A 19,850-nucleotide genomic window follows, 5' to 3' on the forward strand; every position below is an offset into this window, starting at 1 on the left:
GATCGATTATCCGAACACAGGCTGCCGCTCTCTTTCTCTCATGTTGATGCCTACCGGCACATTTCCGTCAGAGACAGCATTCCGTGGGGATAATCGATATGTGTGAAAGCGAAGCTGAGTTAACAACATTATCGGGCGTATTCGTCACACTTTTTGATCCCCAGAGAAACGGCACGACGGGAGTCTGTAGGAGCTTTGACTAGCTCTTGGACCTGGATTCATCTTACAAGGGAGTGCGAGCCGCACCCGACTGCACTTACACGGTCCTTTGGATTAGAGGGTAATTTCTGGGGCCAGCCGGGTAAATAGGAGGGTAGAAGGAAAGCGACTGGGCTATCCACATAAATCGGGACAGTGTTTCCATACGTTTGAAAAAGCAAGCATGTGTCGATAAACAAGTGAGCATGAAACAATAACTGAGGAATGGAGACCCAAACAAGACATCTAACATGAGAGGTCTTTAGTTAGAATACACAAAGCTCATCGATTCAAAGATCAACAGAAAACCTATTCACGGTTCATGCATGCTCGCATTTGGCGTATACTACTGCTCGCAAAGCCTAGGGAACTGGATGTCACACCTGATTGCACCGATGTTTATACCTCGTTTTGCGACGTACCAGTTGGATGGCTTGCTAAAACATGGAAAAACGCGCCAGAAAACATCTGGATTCAAGCTCACATTCGACCTTGGTGGGCATCAAGGACCATGGTTAAAACTAACCACAGTCCACACAATCCACACAGGTGGGTAGCGTCCTGATTCCCCGCAAGGATATTCAAACCATCTGCACATGTATGTCAGTGGTCAATGTCTATGTGTACACCATCCATGTAGATGTACATACATGTCACTAGGCGTTCCGAACAATAGCATACGCCAAACGCGGGCGCGTATGAACCGTGACTAGGTTCGCTCTCTATCTTTGAACCGATGAGCTTTGGGGTATTCTAACTAAAGACTATAGCCTAAACAGTCGATGAACCGATATGCGAAAGCAGTACATTACCTTCTCAAGCCAAGACTTTTTACGGTGAACCCTCCGCTAGAAATCGAAAAAAAACATCTCAACAGACACTCCAGCAGAATAATAATGCATGAGACAGCTGTAATAATTTGCTGCGATAAAAAGTGTGTGAATATACAACAGCTTCGAAGTTGTGTGTGCCAGAACGAGCGGTCGAGAAAGGATACCTAGACAGAATGTGCGGGAACAGAAAAATGGGATCCAAAATGCCAGCTTTAATCGCGTATTGGTCGTTTGAAAACACAAAACGAAATGAGGAAATGAAGAGCTCGGTTTGATGACAACAGTGGGGAGGCTCAAGCTAGTTAGTGCGCTTCATCGGAAACGATAACACGAGAGTAGTAGAACGGGAGGAGAAAGAGAGCAATCACGAGCTCAATAGGGTTTCACAACTAGATTACGTCCTTTTCACACTGTTAGATTTCACTCGACCGGCTTCAGCGAGGTGATGATCACTGCAACTGCACTCGGCCATTTGATCCAACGAGTACGTATGATGCCAATCCATTGGTTTTGGCCCCATATAGCCTGGAAGGCGAAGCAGATCGAGCAAATTTCGTCTGACTCCCCGATCGTATGGACTGGTGGAATTCGAAACACCGGACCGTTGCCCGCGGTAGAAATTGAGCCCACCGGCGAACTCCACATATCGATCAATGTTGATCCGTTCGTTGGTGGTCATGTTTAACCAGACCATTTGGTAAAGTTGAGAAAAGAATAGAAGAAAAGTCCAGAAGCTGTAGAAAGCCGCGTTCACAACACAGAAACTAATCCAGGGGTTGCAAGTCAACCAAGCCAGAACAGTGCTGGTCCAAGCTGTCGTAGTTACAGAGTGACAGAGGGGAATAGACGGAATGAGGCAGTGTGTGTCGTGGTGTCCATTCGATATGAATAAACAGGTAAGTTAGTAATGTAGGTAGGACAAAAGACAGCTCCGCTGTATACCACTCACTTGAACTTAACCACAGCAGTACGAGGGAATGATTGTCAGTAGAAACTCATGACGTGCTAGATGGGCTGGTATAAATCGTGTACTAAATACGTCCAGGTTCTAGAAACCGTGTGTTCATCACATGTATGTATTGTGGGTGTTTCGCCGGTAGTCACTGAGTGCGGTAAACCTGACAGCCATCTGTTAATCAACTCACATGTTTCATTGCCCTCGGGGTAATCTAGTAAGATTGATTCCATGGTTAAATGCATCGACTTTAACAAGAAATGGACAAACCATGAATTTCATCCGGGATGGCCAAGCATCTCTTCTCTTGGAATCAACTCAACTATCTAGCGATGCGGAAAAATTTGCGAATGATCCACTTCGCACTGGCTACAAAAGTACATATTGTGCGACGACACGCTCCGTAGTTTGAATACCGGTCCCAGAAAGATAAGTGAATGAGTAGTCGTAAGAGCGCGTTTCGTATGTAACTCCACACTATCCACAGACCTGAGACGCGTTGGTAAAGTAAACAAGGAGATGGAAATGGTTCAGCAAATCAGTTGGGTGAAACGCAAGATGGGGAGATGGCCCACAGACCTGAGACGCGTTGGTAAAGTAAACAAGGAGATGGAAATGGTTCAGCAAATCAGTTGGGTGAAACGCAAGATGGGCGAGATGGCCCAAGTGGCTAGAGCGCAAATTCACTGACCGGAGGAGCCGTGGTTCGAACCCGACCTCTGTCGCACCTCTTGGTGCGACTACCACCATGCCCCTCTGCACATAAAGTGTTTTCAGATCACGTGTGAATTCCTCTGTGAACGCTTAAGTATAAGGGGACGCCTCATGGAATGACTTTGTTATCGAATATGAACTTTTGAAAAAATTCCAGATGAATGTGTTATCTGCAAAAGAGGAATACAGGAGGTTCCCAAAGGATAGTCGCATACGAATCCGAAGTACATGAGGTGTGGTGCCTAAATGAGGAGCTTAATGTTGACAGGAACCGTTACTCGTCTCCTCTGTGTAAAAATACTGTACGGCATCACCCTTAGAACTATTTTCGCACCGGAAAAAACGACTCGTCGTACGTAGTTCATGTGTTCGTTGCGTAACTTCACTCCTTATTTTAACTACTAACAAAAATTAAGTAGCCATGACCAGAAAGTAGTTGCACAGCCGAAAAGATCACCGCACTCACGGGGGTCGCTCCTATTGTGTCCATCGCTGTCCTGACACAACGGTTGTTCGATCCAATATAACACACCTCCTACAGCAAATAGCAGACAGGAAAAAATAGTGAACAGCAAGTAAGCCATGAAATGCAGATGATTGTCCACCCCAACACAGTTGTAGATCCAGGGACAATGGTGATCAAACCGCGCAACACAGCGATCACAGGTAGCGCAGTGTTTCGACCGCAGTGGCTTCTGCACCAAGCAGGTTGTGCACAACCGTTCCAGTGGATTAAGTGGCATAGATTTGGACGGGTCATTGCCTTCGGAATCGGTATCCAACCGGCGCACACTTTCATCGACCAATCGAACGATCGCATCTTGCTGATCTGCTTTTGTGACAGTATGCACGTAACCCGGTTCTCGGGTGGCAGCCAAATAAAAGAAGGTCCATAATCCAGTAACGCAAATGACAAAGAAAAAGTGGAGCACATAGTGATGGCTACTTTGGGGAGCCATATACAACAGGTATGTGGCGGTGAGAAGGAAGGTTGTACTGGTTGCTAGACTGAAGAGCAAGATTACCTGGAAAAAGAGCGAATTGAGAAAAACAGACGTAGATATTACGATAGCATATACCAATACCATATAAAACGGAGATAAACGGAAATTCTGAACAATGGTCAATGATATAACCTATCACAACGACCAATGGTTTTCAAACAATGATTATCAGACAAATGACAAAAAGGCTTGTCTGACATTCGGTGTGCGTATATGTATTGTTCTGCACCCAGGTAAATGGACACGAAAAGAGTTATATGCCGCCAGGCAAGTCACTGTTTTCTTGGGAATGATCATTCCAAGATGAAATGACGAGAAAAAAATAGTAGCACAGTTATTCCTATCCAATTCTACAACTTCACGTCGAAGGAAAACATCAAACTCGAAAAATTTATTACGAGTGACCGCACGGCTTCTGTGATTGTAAGTGACTGGCCGTGAAATTTTCCAATCAATTTTGTGCATTTATTCCAAGCGGTTTGCGACCACCGATCACTAGTTGCGCGCATAACAATACGTCTCGGGATATTAGGTACAAATAAGCGCAGCGAAGTGCAGCTGATATCAGCAGAAACCCATAATAGCTTCACTAACGTACGTGAGTTCGTCGTGTGAAATGATAACTGATCAGTTGCATACCCTTAGCTTCCAAGGAACAGGCGTCGTCGTGTGAAATGATAACTGATCAGTTGCTTAGCTTCCAAAGGAACAGGCGAAAACAATAGAAGACGGGGTGAACAGATTTAGGGATTTGGGAGCTGCCTACTAACAGTATCCAAGTCCAACAGAAATGTGCAATAAAGCTACGAATCCGGCAAGTACTTCGCGGTGGAAAAGCGGTGCCTGAGCGGTCTAGGGGATTTCTGCCGCATTTGCGAAGTCGTAATTAGAATGGAAGCGGAAGCTGTGAGGAGTGGGATTCGTCTCGTCAAGGTAGCGGTTTACACGCGAGAATACTTTGTACAGATAACTTTGGCAACACGTTCTTTGACAGACTATTAGAGTTCCGAAGCAAAACTACACCAAGTGTATTATCGTCTTACGTTATCCCGGCATACAATTCCACAGAGAACGGGGATAATGTGCTCTGAAAATTGAGAAACCATGCAGCCAATACACCAATTAAATTGCACACGGAGGACACCGAGTGCATTGGATCGTATCCCCATCTTGAACAGATCATTCAGACACGAACGAAAAATCAATACAAACGCAGAAACTAAGCAGATACCGACAACCCAAAGTCCCATATTATAGGCAGCCAAATTACTGGCATGTATGGTTCATAAATTGCACTTATTGGGTAAGGAAATTTCGATCGGTGTTATCACGTGCTCGAAGTGCACAAAGAATTTGGTCATCAATCCACGCTACTGTCAATTAATTAAGTAGACCAACATATATGTTGACCACAACCAAGCTGGAAAAACCTGTGGCTTCGGAAGCCCGACACATACCTGTGACCGATAATCCGAAAACCTGGAAATAATACGACGGCACCCGGATCCAAGTAAGATGAAAAGGACAAACTTGATCAGACACACCCACCACCATGAAGGGTGTGCAGTTGCATCGAACATTTTGGCAGTTGTAGTCACATCCCAGCTAAGCAGCAAGACACAGGCCAGTAGAATCAGGGGTGGTATGCTTGCAGTGATGCGGAACCGCCAGCGTGGTGAGTGTTGCAAATCGGTCAGCCGTAGACGAGACATCCGGACAGAAGTTCCGCTGGAACGAGATTGAGCAAGGGCCATTGACCGAACACGGTCGACAAGCCATGGAATGTTCCGAACCTGACAACCAAATGGGGTAATCAATGGGAAGTGTAATCCTTAGACATCAAATAACATAAGAGAATACGAAACGGTAAACTTAGAATATCTTTTGGTGTAACGAAGAGATTTAGAAAGTGGTTCTTCAGAACGAAAAAGCGAGTTTAGTGAAACTAGCATAACAAGCAGCCTTCCGACAACGGAATACGGAAAACATCAGTCTGAAGGTCCCCCGCGTCGTCCTTATATGGTGATACGTGTTTCAGTTCAGAGCAGACATGAGGGGAATTGTCCAAGTTGGACACTTTCATTTGTATGAATGTGATTATTCGGCTAGCTCAAGCATGCGCTGGTGAGCTGACCTTAAAATGTTTACCGGAATTCAAATCCCAGGACAACCGAAGACACCTACAACCGATAGGCTATTAAAAGCAAAAAAAAATAGAATAACCGGTAGTTTGGACGATCGCACCAAGAGTACTGCTGATCGACCAGGAGACCACGAGATGGATGACCACGTGATTCTCCCTGCACTTGGTTGGACAAACTGGAAGACATGGCTGCTAACCAATGCCAGTGGTGTTCATGCTGTCAGTTTCTATCTCGATTATCTGATTGAGGTGTAGGCACTTCGGATGCTTTTAGTGGACTAGCTCTGTCCAATATTTCACTATCCGTTATAAAGTTCCATTCAAATAAATTAAAATCGAGGTACGAAGCCACAGTGTTCTTATCTGACGCTACTGTCAGCAATAATTATTATGGCTGTCATTCATGCCTAGCTAATGGTGCTGATAACGAGATTGAAGACCGTTAGTCAGGCTCACCATGGAAAGAACTTGGATCATCTGGGACAATCACTCTAGTCGAATCCAAACAGCCGGAACTCCCAAAAATTACATAACACCTGTGCAGAAGACCTTTGACACTTGTATTCGTACTCGAAGGGGAATGTGGTGTGACAGAAAACAGTCTCAAAAAAGTCACATAGAGGGAGGCGAAAGTTACGTTAAAACCTCACTCGATTTACTGTAGATTACCATTGCGAATAACATGTAATATAGTGCAGAAATACATTTCGATATCTTGAATATCGTTCCAACCGACGCACGATACAGCTTATATGCAGCAAGTCCCGTAGATGACTAAGGGAGACTAAGGGAGAGATTCAGCTGCCATCCAGTTGAGTTTCCCGTTAACACTTGTAAATGGGTCTTCGTCGCTAAATATGCACAGTTTCTTTTGTTAGAGCGGGGAATATGATTGACGGAAACTCGGCAACTATGCCTACCTGATGTACCCCAAGAAGGGTAAAACTGAAAGTGGGCTGCCGAGAAGTTCTAATCAACCGTGTGAGTATTCTTATGTCAACAAGTGTTCAATGTCTTACGCTTTTCTTAGATTTATCCAAAACGATAACTTAGAAAAGGTTTTGTAATTGAAAGCTCGGCCAAGCTGGGCGAACAGATCAACAGTCACCTGATCAACAACCAATGAAAGCCAGGGTCCCAAGCCAACATCAGAAGTTGGAGCATAAAATACATAATATGAAAGACAATAGAGAATAATTCATATCTATCCAACCCGTCTCACCTCATAGGCAGCTTTGCCTTCACCGTTTGGTGAATTCCAGTCAACTCCGGCCTTATCTAGAGCGACCACTGCCGGCACATTAGCAAAGTTCACAGCATAATGCGCCGCCGTATTCCCGCGTGGATCACTCAACGACAAATCCGCACCCCATGTGATGAGTAAACGGAAAACATCTGCAGACCGACAGTGCATGCAAGCGACCAAAAGTGGGGTAAGTCCGTTCGCATCGCGACTGCAAATGGATGAGCGGACAGAGGATCGGACAGTTAGGTGGATGACCGAGAAAGAACGGGCTATCCTCAAATTAAGAACGGTTAGAGGTTCGCTGAAGGCATCAGTATCTGGTGATGAAGTGAGTACACTAAACTAGGAGAAAACCTATGGCGACACTATGAGAATAGGTAAGGAAGGGGGCATCCATAAAGGAAGAAGGATAGCATGTCAGTGGATGATTTCGCCGCCACTATGACCCACGATATTCGAAGTGAGTCATATGTTTCACATATTATGGGTAATCGTGACCATTAACGGCACTAGTCGTACATTCCCTCTAATCTAGCTCAAGCGTATAACGGATAGTAAAATATAAGAAGAGAGGGAATTCGGGGAGAGGTATACTGCAAGCACCCGAAGGGCCTGAAGCCCCACCTCAAACGCATGGTAACCCACTTCGAGAAAGCCTAGCAGTTAAGGCGCGGAGCTAACGGCCGGAAGGTTCGTAATTTGAATCCAATGCCTAGTTTCAGAATGCCCCTCTGTAGGCTTGGAAAACTTGGCAGTAACTCATCCCTCCCGCTTTTTTTGAGACAACTATGTACTGACAGGGTGCGACAGCTGAACAATTTATTTCTAGTGTAATTCCACTTAACCACATTTCCGTCAAGTCCAAGCATGTCACTCAAAACCGTGGCCCATCTTTCACTCGCCAACCGGCACTTCTACCGAACCGGTTCACATAGACTGAAGCTCCACCTGATGAACGGCCCGAAAACAGGGTTATGTCGTCCCATGGCCAGCTTTAAAAAGACGAAAATAATCTCGCGGTACCACGCAGTTGTCAATGTCATTCGAAAAAGAGGAATCCATCCTACATCTGATTGTGTGACCATCGGATGTGTCGACAACCGCGACCGCACAAGTTTCGGCTAAATCAATCACGAATGACAAAAAAATCAGCCGGAAAGTGTGTGCCTATGATGTCGGTACCAGAGCCACTGCACTTCTAACACGAATGGCCCAACTGTACAGTGCTACACTGTTTCCAACACATGTTGGCTTCACTTGCAGGGTAAAATCTCTTTTGAATACCCTCATCACCTACAAAAACCAATTCCGCTAACTGACTAGGATTTCGCGATATATTCTAGCCCAGTCTGAGGAAATTGCTCGATTCCCGCTCAAACAGATTCTGAATGAGCAGTGAAATCTGAGGCGTTAACCAGTGACGGGTGTGTCAGGGTTGGCAACACGATCGACCAACCGGGAAAAGCGAAACCTGTTTGAAAAAAAGGTAACAAAAAACCGCTCGCTCACGACAACAGATACAAGATGAGTTGAATAGAAGTGCACTTAAATTATTTAGCGTGGTCTAAATAACTGTCTACGGTGAGTCAAGAAAACGTCGTATCTGCAGTTTTTGTGATCGATAGACGAACGAATCAAGCACCCACACACGCGCACGTGCGCACAGAGCTCAGGCTAAGAGAACCGTGAGGTACAAATGCATATGCAAGGAACTGTGTTAATGAGGCCAACCGATATGTGTCGGACAGCTGACAAGCGCAAAGTACCGTGTAGTATGATGTGCTAGATAAGACAAGGTGGAATAAACCCAGTACACCAGACGCTGACCTTCTTAGCTCATTAGTGGGTTTTTTTTAACATAGTCATCACGTGCGAAACTGCTCACAGTTCCTATTCACAGTTTACTAGCCCGTAACAAGGTATTTGAGACAAGATAACAAAAACCCAGATACGATGGAATTCCGGAAAGAACTGATATTTCTACTCCATGAAGTACGAACGCGATTCACATAAAGTTGTCCCTTTGAAATCTCTTCCATACTCTGTACAACCCGATGAAAAAAACTTGAATCGAGCGTCTCAGGCCTAGAATGATTTTCGGTCAAGGAGACGGTACGCTGGTAGGCTGCTTCAATCAGGTTTCCCGTGATCCGTCATTGCATCAACAGACAATCAAATCGGATCGCAGTTGGGGTGGTGGCGATAAGGACTGGGTTCAGTCGAGCTCACCGCGCTTTCCACTGCAGGTGATTGAAACTTACTCTGGTTGACATGTGTGATTGGATCTAGTGGATTAGTGAACACTGATTCAGCGTATGGTCACTCTGTGGCGAACGGATGAGTGGAGCACTAATCAACTGAGTGAGTGCAAAACGACTCATAACTATGGTCCTTTCAAAATCCAAGGAGCCACGAGAGTAAACTGTGCTGATAACTCCGTTCAAAGCTGCTTACATAGGTTCAGGAGTTGAATCACGGGCGCAGACTCATAGGCCCATTACTCTGGTTCAATCACAGGTAACAGGGATCACCGTACGGGACAAAAGCTTGAAACCGTTAGCTTGACGTTTACTTCGTTACAACTCTATATCATGAACTTCTTGTCGGATTAGATAAACATTAAGCAATGGATTTTCAGTGTAACCAAGTTTACATTCGGAAAACAACATTCAATTGGTTGAAGTGGAGTCACGAATACTCCCCCAACTTTTCGTTCCAAAATGTTTGTAACGAATACACAAAGTTTCTTCACTCTCCGTTGTAGTCTACAGTCAAAAGGGTGTGTCAGAACTAGGTAGCATCAATGAGACTAGCTGCGGTTCATTCTGAGCGCAGCTGACCTCAGCTAAAGTAGGTGTTTTATAAACGAAATCGCTTGTAATTTCTCCACTCACTGAATCTAATGGAAATCAACTGTTGCTCCGGTGAATCCGCGAGGCTCAGACACTAACAAACGAATAATGAACGTACGCCATAAAGTGGCTGTGACACCAGATGTCGTTTGTCGTACACATGGAATACGGGATAGACGGAATCGACCGTGTGCATCGTCAAACATCAGTTCACCTCGCTACATGAGTTAACGCCTATCAGGTAGGAACTGACCGATACGATATGGAACTATTCTTTCGGTTGGTCACAAAACCCAGATATTCATGATCTTCAATTGTTTGACAACAGGCGAACTAGTGGCCACTTGTGCAGTTCGCCCTAATTCTGTTATTTGTGTGGCTTTTCGGTCCCTGTGTCCTCCAAATAATCGAATGTGGTCTTGTGTGCATTGCCCTACATTTTATCATCCGGGCAGAGCCTGTCTGAGTGATTAGGGAAAATCCCGCCTCAACAGAGCTCCAGCGCTTATCCTAAGCACATTCCTGATTCGTTTTCAGTCATCTAAAGGGTATCTCCTACGGTTAATCACCAGACAACCCATCAACGATGCGTTCATCCACATACATGGGGACCGAATGTTGGCAGCATCGAAGCGTCGTTTTGATTCTGTTGCTCGAAAGAATAGCTACCTTTAACACTCTTTAGACACACAGCTTATTGTGGCAATGTTCGGTTCCAAGCTAACGGTCATTCTTCAAAGGTACTACTTATCCAGTGATAAATAGGCATAAACTCTAAATGTTGAGAGAGAATCTGTCCAAACTTGATCCGATATTCCAGAATCAGGATTTGATTCAGGGAACAAATGACTCAATAAAACCATGTATTCATCACGGATAAGTGAAATGAATGTATCTAGTTTAGTCCTCAAAAGAACCATCCAATGCGTCTTTCAGTATTCTGTTTGCACATGAGTATCTCCTCAAAACAGAAGCTCTGGTCGATGGGGATAAAATGCACGAACATTTCTCCGAAATAAATCACCGCAGTTCGTTTTCGCTCTTACGATAGTCTCAAACTGAGAAAAATCCAACAAGGAGACAGATCGGGAGACCTATCATCGCAGTCCTATCACCGGAACGTACAAACGTATCAAGCACCATGAAATGGTTCTCAGTCACCTTGAAGCAAAAATGAGTACCACTCAACAAGAATATTCCAAGTTCAAAACGAAGTACTCGAGTGAGGAACACGGGTGTGCGCTCCCCCAAATTGATGGTACCGCTTACTTTTGAGTCTTACAGTTGTAGTAGAAGTAACAGTTCACCTCCAAGTGATGCCTTCTCGAAAGAAGACATACACCCAACGAGCCAAAGATGGCGTTCTGCGTCAACTAGGATACGATGAAATCAGGCCACCTCTTCCCCAGGAGGGAGACAAATATTTCCATCCTTCGTGAGGTCTGCCTTGTGAGAACAATTTCAGACATAACCGATGATAACGGATGAGCTATCTGGCTTAACTAAGAAGCAGTGGAGGTAGATCCGTGAAAAGAGGTGTGAAGGCCCAAGAGAGGCCCAAGAAGACCCACAAAAGTTGCATCTCGTATTTTCTATGCTTGCCACTTCTGTGTCACTTTGCAAACACTTGCCTGAAAGCAAGCCAGGAGGATAAAATTGATATGGCACTAAACTGACAGCAATATATACGATGATCAACAATTCAGTATACCTTCTACAGGCGTGTACAAGCTAAAAGCTCTTCGAAGAGTGGTCACTACCCATGAAAGTGATGAAAATGATGAACCTCAGCGTGGTGTGACGGTATGTGAACTGTCAAATGACGAAATGAGCTGTAATGAAGATCGACTGTGTGACATTCACAGTTCTTAACAGCAGGTTGGTCATTGGATAGAGGTTAGGCCCCTGAACCTCCTGGAAGAGGAGTGGAACAGGTTCCTTAAAAGCCGCCCTACCCTGGTAGTCTCATACCAACCACCGCTGCTTTACAAATTGGATTCCGAGCCAAAGACTTTGGTCTAGGATCCTAATCTTTTTTTGTTTAACTTTGAAGACCCTAACAGTATCTCATTCCCTATATAGCCATGAACAGTATGTACTACAACCATTCTCTAAGAGAGGATACAAAAACCGATCTTCCTCAGTGACGACCTGATATGCGAGACCACTAATGAGGCCATTTGATGAGTTGACTCGCTTTCATTGCAGTGGACAAACTTCAGTGGGACAACCGTATACAGCATCGGGTTCAACCGCCTTCGGATATAACAGAGGACTTCTCCAACGAGTCCATCTTGTCGTCATGAGTCCAGTACATCATGTCAACTCAAGCCAATATTGATCAAAGCAATGCGGTACACACATAGGTACAGTTCAAGCAACAACAAAAAATACATTAAGACAGAATTTGTCTAATTGAATCTGGATTTTTTGTCTCCGACGATCAGCTGACCAGAGCGAATGGAATCTCGTGTGCTCAAACGTAAAGTGTATTCTTACGACAGTTTAATTATTTACCTAGCAATCAGGTAAATAAGACCATAAGACCATAAGAAACGTAATACAACGTAAAAACATAAGAAACAGCACGGTACGAGTAGGGTACAAACCCACGCCAAGACACTTGCTTGGGAAAGGCAGATCTGGTGGCGTGAGATTTTTTTCTAGTATAATCTCATACCTGAGGCAGAAACATTTCTTCTCTGCAGCTTCGCGGAGGGGGGGAGCAGACACTTTTAGACTTGTTTACTCAACAAAAGGAGAAACCGCAGTGAAACTGCCGTTGACCATCGGTCCATCAAAGTTGCGACAGACAACGATGATGATCCAGATCTACAGGCTAATGTCACCACTGCTGGTGTATCGCCGGCTCGAAGTCGATCGATAATTTAGTCTGAGATTCCCATACAGCACCATTAGCTAAATCATACCATAGCTGTGATCGGGGGATTTGAGGCGATACAGCCAGAATAGCCGAGAAATCAGTACGATGGACACACAAACGACTGTTTGCCGATTTCACAATAAGTAGAGTTGTTTTCTTCGTCAAGTCAATTACACGTTGGTAACGGGCTATGTTGTGTGACGATTCACACTAGAGTTCAGTCAGGAGATCTGAAAACTACCCATCTGCAAGCATGTAAGTCACAAAGCAAAACTAATGACATCCGTGAATTTTCACCACGCTTCCCACACTGTCTCTCGTTATCGCGTAACCTAACCCTCGGACAAAGCACGCTCATAAAACATCCGTGTGCGACTGAAAATCTGTAACACTGTGCAGAAACTATGCAATAAGAACACAGCGACAATCATTAATGTTTTTTGGAATCTCGTCATCAGCTCAGTACAGGTTATAAATCTCTCTGGATAACCACTCGCTCAAAGCATGTTAGCAATATGCCTCAGTTCAGAGCAAAAACGCCTAGCTCGGTTCGTTGAAGTTTAAATCAGGGTTCGTTTCCGCCTCAAAGGCACAAAACTGAGGAAGTTTATCCCGTCCACGTGGGCTTTCTTTCAATCGACCAAGCTGCCGCTTACCGATAAAAATGTCACTCAACAAAAGACCAAGTGGAGAGCCCATGGCGACTCTGCTGATACACTGGACTCTGAACTGCAGCACACTGCTGACGTGCTCCGAGTCAATGATTATCCAGAGAGGTTTATAACCAAGAATATGTCCGATCGCCTTCACCAACCACCTATCAAGACTGTTGGAAAGAAGCCAATAGACTTGAGTTTACCGCACAGAGACGATCTATTGGCGGACACAGTCAATCGCCGCTTGTTTTAATCCCTACAAAGCACGTTTCCCGCTGGAGCTCTGCGGTATTGGTTTACGACCAACCTGTTGCTCAACTTAAAACCCAAAGACACCCAGAATATGATTGTGTATTCCTTCTCCTGATGTCGTTCGGCGGGATACGTTGGGCGCACCACACGGCAACTTTTTAAGAAAATACATGAGCATCCCTCTTACCGGAATTCCGTTAGACCCAACGGTTCAGCCAAAAGCTCAATCGCGCCCCACTTAATTGACACCGAGCACATAGTCACTCCGAATGAGCAATTTCATGTTATTCACCGTGTGCTCATTAAACTGACAGTATCGATCCAACGTCGTGGCTTGACTACAGCCCAGGCAGACGCCTTACGTCTGCGAAACCCGTACTGTGTTGACAACATTCCGTACAAACGCTGAGTCTGCCTTGGTCATGTGACACGAATCAACCGAGCGAGTCACACAACGATCTTCTGGACTGTTCCATTAAATGCGACGTGGGGGTGCAGACGAACAATCGTTCGTGTTTTTACTTTTTTTCATCTCACTAACGAATCTTTGCTGCGTATTTCATTTTTCAATTCTACTTCAACCAGTAGGTATGTACTGACCTGATGGCGAGGTCCCGAAACCATTATTGATCGTCCAACCATGAGGATATTTAAGCGGCTATACAATACTGTTCTTGGAAGTCACTCTCATAATAGAAAATACCCTCATCGACTACATATTTTCGCACTACCAAGAGAGCACCTCAGAAGAGGGGAAACAACAATCGTTTTTTGTAAAGCTGATATGGTGAGTCACCCAATTGGATTCAGCTGGCCGACAACCGATTGGGCTAACAACCATGTTCATTATTTGGAAGACAAGGTGATTGAGCAAGTTGAGTAGTGGAAACACGGTTGCTCAGTATATTAGATGTCTGCAGTTCAAAAACCAATACACTTGACGATGCCGATGAGCTCTAGTGGGGGGCGAAACCCAAGCCCAGTGCCTCCCTGCTATGATGGGGAATCACCGGGATAGCTGCACCAGGATAGGAGGAGAACTGACTAAACGAGTGATGTGGGTAAAAATCAGGACCTGGATTCTATGCTCCCTGACTGGTCCAGTGTCGGATAGTCGTAGCTGGAACCTGGAATCCCCAGACTGTGATTTGTGTCGGGAAGCAACGAACCATGCCGTTAAACCATGGCACGCATTAGGCGCACAGCTACCTTGCTACCCAGAAGAAGCATGTGGGTTAATATTCTGCCAGGTTGCCCAAGCCTAGATAGGAGTAATCGAAAAGCTAGAAATGAGTCCCAAGTACGTCGCACCATAAATGCTGAACTGTCACGAGCAGTGACAGTGAATGAGCTAATACCCATGCACAAATTGAGTAGCTGATAGAATGCGAGTGTCAGAAGCGAAAAAGGAAGGCTAGTGCCACTGCCTAGACCGTAAGACCGAGGCATATAAAGGGATGCAACGAAGCGTGAACGACTCTTTGTGATTGACAGGCCAGAAAAGGCAAACTTGAGCTCACAGGAAGACTCCAATACATAATTTCAAGGTATGACGATGCACAAACGTAGGAAAACAAACATGCTCTCTCTGAATGCTGAGAGAGAGAGAGAGAGACAAAGTTTTTCAGTTTCAACTCAGACAGAGGGAACTGGCTACGTGAATTACTTGACAACTACACTTTAAGTGCTGGAGAAACGTTCCTCGTGTTGTACGGTGCGCAAAAGGGGCTTCCTTTTAAAAACACAACCTTAGTTAATGTGAATGAAAATAGGGACGCAACACTATTTATCCAGCCTCCGGTTAAAAGGAATAGCACAGAGGAAGACTGCCCAAAGGTGAGTCTTGAACAGCTTGTTCTTCAGTGCGAGACCATTCAGAGGACTGAGAGTTAGTTAAGCCAACTGAATAATCAATTGTACGTAAATGCAGGGAAATTATCCTGGTCCCAGATGACGATAACTTTACGGTTTCTACCACTTAAGACAGCCTGAGTACTCTACCTGTTGAGTGCCAGATTAATGTAAACGACAAAGCCGAATGAAATAGAGCAGCTAAACTGTGAATAATATACATTCAAAATCATAAGACTATGATGTCGATATTGCAAACGAGAAACTGGTTAAACCCGGCTTCATCACACAGCCCAGTGGTGGCACACTACCTAATTTTCAACAAAGAGCGATCCCACATGAGAACCGTGTCTTCCGTTCACTTCCGAATGGAGTTAATCTCTCCTGTAGTTCACGTGGGTAACAGTTCGACTAATTCATCTGTCTGATACCGTAGTGTTGTAGACTCGGCTTTATTGCAGACAAATACTGATACTGATCACAAACGACAGCGAAACTAGGACATCAACCAACCCTGTATTGGAACATTTACCGAGTGAATGTGGCGAAGATCTCGATGCAAACTAAGGAAATAATTATCGTTGGTACGGGGTAAAAACAAAATTGCAAAGAGACCCGGAAGACCATGTTTTTTGGAGATAGGCTGTATGAGGAGAAATCAAGGAGAATTGGGTGAAGACAAAACCTGTTTTGTATACTCACCTATCAACTTCAATGCCCGTCGCCAATAAGTATGCTATCACAGGTATGCTGCCCATCTGAACAGCAACATGAATGCAGGCCAGGCCTGTGTTGTCACGAATAGACGGATCAGCGCCATGAAGTATCAGTAGATGTACCATATTCAAATGGGACTGACGAATGGCCCAGTGTAAAGGAGTGGCTGCTAAATGTCCACCAGTACGGTCCACCTGAGCACCTTTAGCAAGTAGATAGCGTACAATCGCGATCCGGTTGTTGATTGCAGCCCAGTGAAGCAACGAAACCCCCTCATCGTCCAGCTGATTCACATCGTATCCTACTCCATTTTCTGAACCGACACTCTCAGGCTCGATGAGTTGGACAACACGCGGGAATATTCCGTATTGCACAGCCTTGACGATCCCCCATGAAGAATAGTCCTCTTGAGAAGGATCAGTCCTGGGCTTTGCGTAGCTTGGATCAACTGGGTAGGGTGAGTCATCCTAAAAAGACAAATATTTACGGGGCTTATACCGTTCGCTAAAAAGACAGACACGTCAACTAAAATAGCAACTTTTGGTTTAAGCAAAGTGGCCTGATGCATGGCCAAAATAGTCAAGATGAGTGACGGAGATGAAAACAGCTTGGCAAGCAGCAGCACCCTCTTGAATCGACCAACCACCCAAACTGTTTTGGCGTGACCTCGCCTGATTCCAGATGTTCCAAATTGCTAGAGGGGTTTTCCAGCGATTCCTAATAAACCGAAAGATGTGTTCGAGGAATAAGATTCCTGGATCGTGGGTCTACAAGATTTACTGATCACAAAGACGAAAAATATCGGAGTATGTGCATTCAGAGATTATCTATGGAATACTGAAGTATGCACAAAGTAGTATGCGGTCTTAACAGCCCCAGGAATTCAAAAGGATAGCTGCTAGTCCCGAAGCTTTGCCACACTGAAGTTACAGTGTTTGATGTGAGAAGTGACGCGGAGATCCCTGGGTGATAAACTGCTTATACACAACACAGTAATCAACTAAATCAAATAGGATGGAGGCCATCAGATGGTTGGCCTCAATGAAAGCTCAGAGAAGTGAAGGACCAGTACCAGTGCAACATCTAGCCAATCAGTGTCGAGCTGCTTCTAGGACGCATCAGAACTGAACCTCGCCCGTGAAAAAAATGTGGGCGAACAGACAGGTAAACCATAGCATACAAGAGAACGACCTTCAGGTTGAAAAGTTATATGTTCCAAAATTTCGTACCACAATGACAACAGAAATGACACAGAAATAACATAAAGTACACTGGGGCTGCTTCCAAAGCTATCAAGACCGAACGAAGAATATCGACGAAAATGGGAGAGAACTGACAAGGCGAAATCGGAAAAAGCCCAAAACAGGAAAGGCATCAGCAAGTGTGAAATAAAGGACCTTTCAGGATGAGGGATTAGTTGGTCCAACGACAGCGTGTGGTACCGCTCGGAACACTTAAGTACATGCCATGTAAACATGCACGAAACATCCTGATCATATGAATTGGTGAAGGAGAACCAATCCACGTACTGTTAATCCACTCACTGGCAGTCAATTTCAATCAGACTATTGTCAGAAAAGCTGGATGGAAAGATTGGGAGTGGGTAGAGTGTAACCTATGACGATCAACAAGCAGCAGAATATCCAAGGACTGTAATCGGTCTTCGAAAAAACAGTCTGAGTCCAGCTTGGAGGAGCGAAAACCAGAGTCACAGAGGAGAGTTGATAAAAATCTAGTAAACGATATGGGAAATGAACGGTAATGAAAAAAATCGTTCAGCTGTAGCATCCTTTCGGTCCCTAACTGCCATGTCACCCAAAGGGCTGGGATACTGCCAGGTTGCCCAAACCTAGACAGGGAAAGTCGAGAGGCAGAGGTCGGGTTCGAACCACGGACCTTCCGGTTAATAAATTCGCGCTGTAACCACTTGGGATACATCGGAGGTAGCTCACCGTTTTGTCAGAAACGGGCAACAAAAAGCGAAGCGGTTCCTATGGTTTTGTGCTGAATATACAGCCCTATCCAGCCCAACCACCCTAACAACTTGATGTGGTGGTCCGGACCATGCATCACAGGGTTCTGTTATTCGAAGATGTTGCGAAAAATTGTGATTTGGTGGGGTGATTAAAATATGAACAGCCACTCTCCACTTGCCACTTTCTATCCAAAGTGCCAAAAGTTTCATTTGTGGAGTCATAACCAGTCCTCATGGAAAACTTTGCGTTTTGATGGCGAAAATAGAATTCCATAACGGTAATGCTCTCATAGTTATCGCAGTAAGAAAATCTGGTCAATGAAACTTTGTCAATCCGAAAAACAACTTGGTCCCCGCCACTTCATAGTCTGAGCTAGTCAACGAGCAGTTATGGTCACCAAAATATTAAATACCACAGCTATGAGCCTGATTCTCTGGCGATCTGAAGTCTGTCCAAAACTCACTTCTAATTTGGCACAATCATTGACCTAAACCAGCAGGCCATCCCATTTCACCGGAGATTGGTGATTTCGTAAAAAAAAGAGCGTCTTCTTCATCTTTAAACGGTACAACGAGGAGCTCATCTTTAGCGGGTGGTTTGGTATTTTCCGTAGACAACCGATTCACTATCTCGTTTGTGATAGCCGATTCGTGGGTAAAACCCGAGGGGCAGCTTCACTGGTGTGTGCAACGGACGGAAACGGATGGGAAGCCCACACAATCTCTATTTCTCTCGCTCGCGGCGTCCGTCACCTTTATTTATCGTTCCTCGGAATGATGATGATCATGGGTAGCTGAAGGCCGATATTTTGAGAATCACGATTTGCCACTATCGTTGTTCGGTGGGGCTAAAAAAACTTCATTGAGTCCATCGGTATATGCGGTTTGTTTTGCTCCTTAGACATCCTAAAGGCTAATTAGTGGAGCACCTGATGGCCCAAGTGGTTAGAGTGCGAATTTACTGACCAGCAGGCCCGTCGTTCGAACCCGACCCCTGTCTCTTACCTTCCCTTGTCTAGGCTTGGGCAACCTGGCAGTATCCCAGCCCTCGAGCAACCTTCGGGTGGCATGGCAGTTGGGCACCGAAAGGGCGCTACAGCTTAACGACATGATGTTCGGCTACTGATCCCCGATGCAAAAAGACATATGCTGTGTAATCGTTAGCAAGGTCACTCTGAAAAGTAGCTGAAATACAATATTGTTTTAATCCCTCCGGATCGCTGGTTACGGAACTGCATAAGTAAGAGCATGAACGGAGGTGGTGTTCCACTACGACAGGTAGTCTCAGATGGAACCTTCCGATCGATAAATTACGGCGATGTGGTGGACTTGCAGGTGGTGAACTTCAGGCTGCAAGACGACTCCCAGTTGCAAAAGTCCCAACAGACCAGAAGGAGTCGATGGCTAGAGTATAGGTTTAAGAGCCGTTCGCCACTGTCATCCATCAGCGTATCAGACGTATCGGACGGCCCTGAAAGTTGTGCTGTTTCCGGGGCATGCAACTAACACAAGTGTTAAGGTCACCATATGTCATTTGTTCCATCAAAGCATCAATCTTTTGTTGCACACA

At 45.1% G+C, this 19,850-nt stretch overlaps 2 protein-coding genes across 2 annotated transcripts; one reads left to right on the forward strand and one right to left on the reverse strand.

Annotated features, from left to right (window-relative positions):
• Positions 1-1,073: 1,073 nt before the first annotated feature.
• On the reverse strand, positions 1,074-16,772 carry T265_15169 (hypothetical protein; the record flags this gene model as incomplete). Its single annotated transcript, XM_009176904.1, has 5 exons — positions 1,074-1,844; positions 3,167-3,725; positions 5,162-5,497; positions 7,070-7,301; positions 16,291-16,772. Coding segments are annotated over 5 exons (2,028 nt in total), but the record flags the coding sequence as incomplete, so codon positions are not given.
• On the forward strand, positions 9,184-10,620 carry T265_10503 (hypothetical protein; the record flags this gene model as incomplete). Its single annotated transcript, XM_009176891.1, has 2 exons — positions 9,184-9,339; positions 10,483-10,620. 2 exons carry the CDS (start codon positions 9,184-9,186, stop codon positions 10,618-10,620), a joined length of 294 nt encoding a protein of 97 aa, XP_009175155.1.
• Positions 16,773-19,850: the final 3,078 nt, after the last annotated feature.

This window comes from Opisthorchis viverrini, assembly GCF_000715545.1.
Source record: "Opisthorchis viverrini unplaced genomic scaffold opera_v5_376, whole genome shotgun sequence".
NCBI lineage: Eukaryota > Metazoa > Platyhelminthes > Trematoda > Opisthorchiida > Opisthorchiidae > Opisthorchis > Opisthorchis viverrini.